Below are 2,332 nucleotides of genomic sequence, written 5' to 3' on the forward strand. Positions count from 1 at the left end.
TTACCTAGATTGATATGCAATGTTAATCCTATTCATGTCCATATGCGTGGGATAAAAATTATATGCATCTTGTTGTACTTCCGTTTGTCCTCCAATTAAATTATTGATCTTGTTCTTGATGTTTTGAACTCGTGGATATAGAAAGGATCCAACTGGGGTAAACTGATATATATAAAAAAGTGCATATAGATAAATGGTATGTTATAAAAATTTTATATGCTAATAAATGTGGACACTTCTACGATAATAATTATATTTTAAAAAAATAATTCCTTAACCTTATATAAGAGATATAGAGTACAACCTATACCCACAGAAGAAACTGAAGCTACGGTTGAAGTTTTTCTACTAGTGTCTTCAGAAGTAGGACTTGGATAGACAATTGGCATGAGATTGTCAATTTCAGTAGATCTATGTGATATAGAACGACCTGGTGTATGAAATCCCGGCGTAAAAGGCGAACCAAAACCCATTTTTACTTCTTCTCCTTCTTCTTCTGTTCCTGGTTCTTCCGCTATATCATCATCGTCTTCGTCTTCTTCTACTCCTCTTACACCACGAGGCGGTGATACCTTACCTGAAGCTTTGACTTCCTCTTGATCTGCAAATTGCGGAACAAAGATTGTATAGATAATATTATTTTTAGTTTTACGTGAAATATCATGTTATGAATGTAACGAATATGTAGGTAGTATAAATGTTTCTATGTGTAAAGTACGGGAAGTATCTTCTTCTTCAGATGATTCAACTGGTTGGCAGGAAATTGAGGATTTATCATATATCTTAAGGTATTCCATTATGTATTCAATAAATTCATTACAATATTCTTTAACGGAATTATCATTTTTACTAAAACATTTCGTTGTAAATAATAAATATGAATACCTAGCATCTTCAAGATATTTGCAATATTTCTTATTACATATTTCTTTATTCATGTTATCTGTATTATTATATGCCTCGAAAAATAAATAATAATCATAATACTCTTTTAATTTTTTAATAATGGGTAGTGATTTAACATCATGTTCACATTCAAAACTTTTCTCTCTTTTGTTCCGTTCCCATATACTAAGAAGCTGAGTTATCTGAGCGTTCTTAATTTCTTTGGCTATTACTTGATCATAAAACCAGTATTTCAAATAAAAACAAAGTTTATGTTTATCTACACTTATGTCTTCAGCAGGTTGAGCTAATAATTTTGGTATTAGCTTTAAATTTCTGTCCAGTTTTCTATAAAATTCTTGAAGAGGCGAATCTAGAGACTTATCGCCATTAAAGGAATCACAAAAATATAATGAATCAGCAGTGTTGTCGCATATTTTGTCAAAATGATGGTGATAAAAAGTATATAAATCAGTTTTTTTCAATTCATGATTCTATGAAGAAAAGGAAAAAAAAATAAAAACATATGCATGAGTATACATATTTGTATAGGCATCCTTTATTTTTGTTAAGTAAAAATACAATATTAAGTTTATTTATTAAAAAAAATATTTTTTTTAAACAAGAAAATGTACGTTATCAGAAAAATCTTTAAGAGTATAAGCTTTTGCATTTGAAGCCATTTTATTTAAAATAAAGTATTAATTTTGTTTGAATTTAATTCTTTACTACATGAAAAGCATACACATAATGATATATTTAACATTACTTTTTAGTATATTAGAAATGTAAGTTACTAAATTTTTGTGTAAATCTCATATAAATGAGGTACTTGCCGTTATAATTAATGTTTTGGTGCTATAAAAAACAATGAACATAATTATATTAATGAATATATATGTTAAAAACATATTAGTTCTGTAGTACTACTGAAAATGCAATATTATATGATAAAAAATTACAATGTAAATTTTTGATTTTTAAATGTACAAAATATTAACTATAACGACACATACTAGTGTGTGAAATTTCCAATTATACGTATGTTCTATCATCCTCATGTAAACAATTAATTGTGAATCGTTTTAAATTAAAAAAGTGTTTTTTACAAATGACTGTTATATATATATAAAATATAAGCTATATCATTTCGTCAAGCTGTAGTGACACATTGATTTTATATAGTGTAACAGTAAATTTTTGTTTGATTATATATATGTTGAAATATAGGAATACGTAAACGTTTTGCAAAAGTAGCTAAATAATTACTACAAAAATTGGTGTACATAAAATTTGGAAGTTTACTACAAAATAGTTTATTAATGTAAGAATTATATGATCTCAATTATATTTAATGATTATTATATTAGCAATTTATTGCAACTATAACTTCGCGATTTTACGCATTTTTTTTCTATTATAATTAAAAATTATTTTTTCTAACATC

The 2,332-nt window shown here is 26.4% G+C and overlaps 1 protein-coding gene across 1 annotated transcript; it reads right to left on the bottom strand.

Annotated features, from left to right (window-relative positions):
* PVX_086350 (variable surface protein Vir21, putative) lies at window positions 1-1,568 on the bottom strand (the record flags this gene model as incomplete). Its single annotated transcript, XM_001616882.1, has 4 exons — window positions 1-162; window positions 279-601; window positions 719-1,379; window positions 1,521-1,568. The coding sequence occupies 4 exons, from the start codon at window positions 1,566-1,568 to the stop codon at window positions 1-3; spliced, it is 1,194 nt and encodes a 397-aa protein (XP_001616932.1).
* Between the last annotated feature and the right edge of the window lie 764 nt (window positions 1,569-2,332).

The sequence above is a fragment of the Plasmodium vivax genome, chromosome 13, assembly GCF_000002415.2.
Source record: "Plasmodium vivax chromosome 13, whole genome shotgun sequence".
In the NCBI taxonomy this organism is placed as follows: domain Eukaryota; phylum Apicomplexa; class Aconoidasida; order Haemosporida; family Plasmodiidae; genus Plasmodium; species Plasmodium vivax.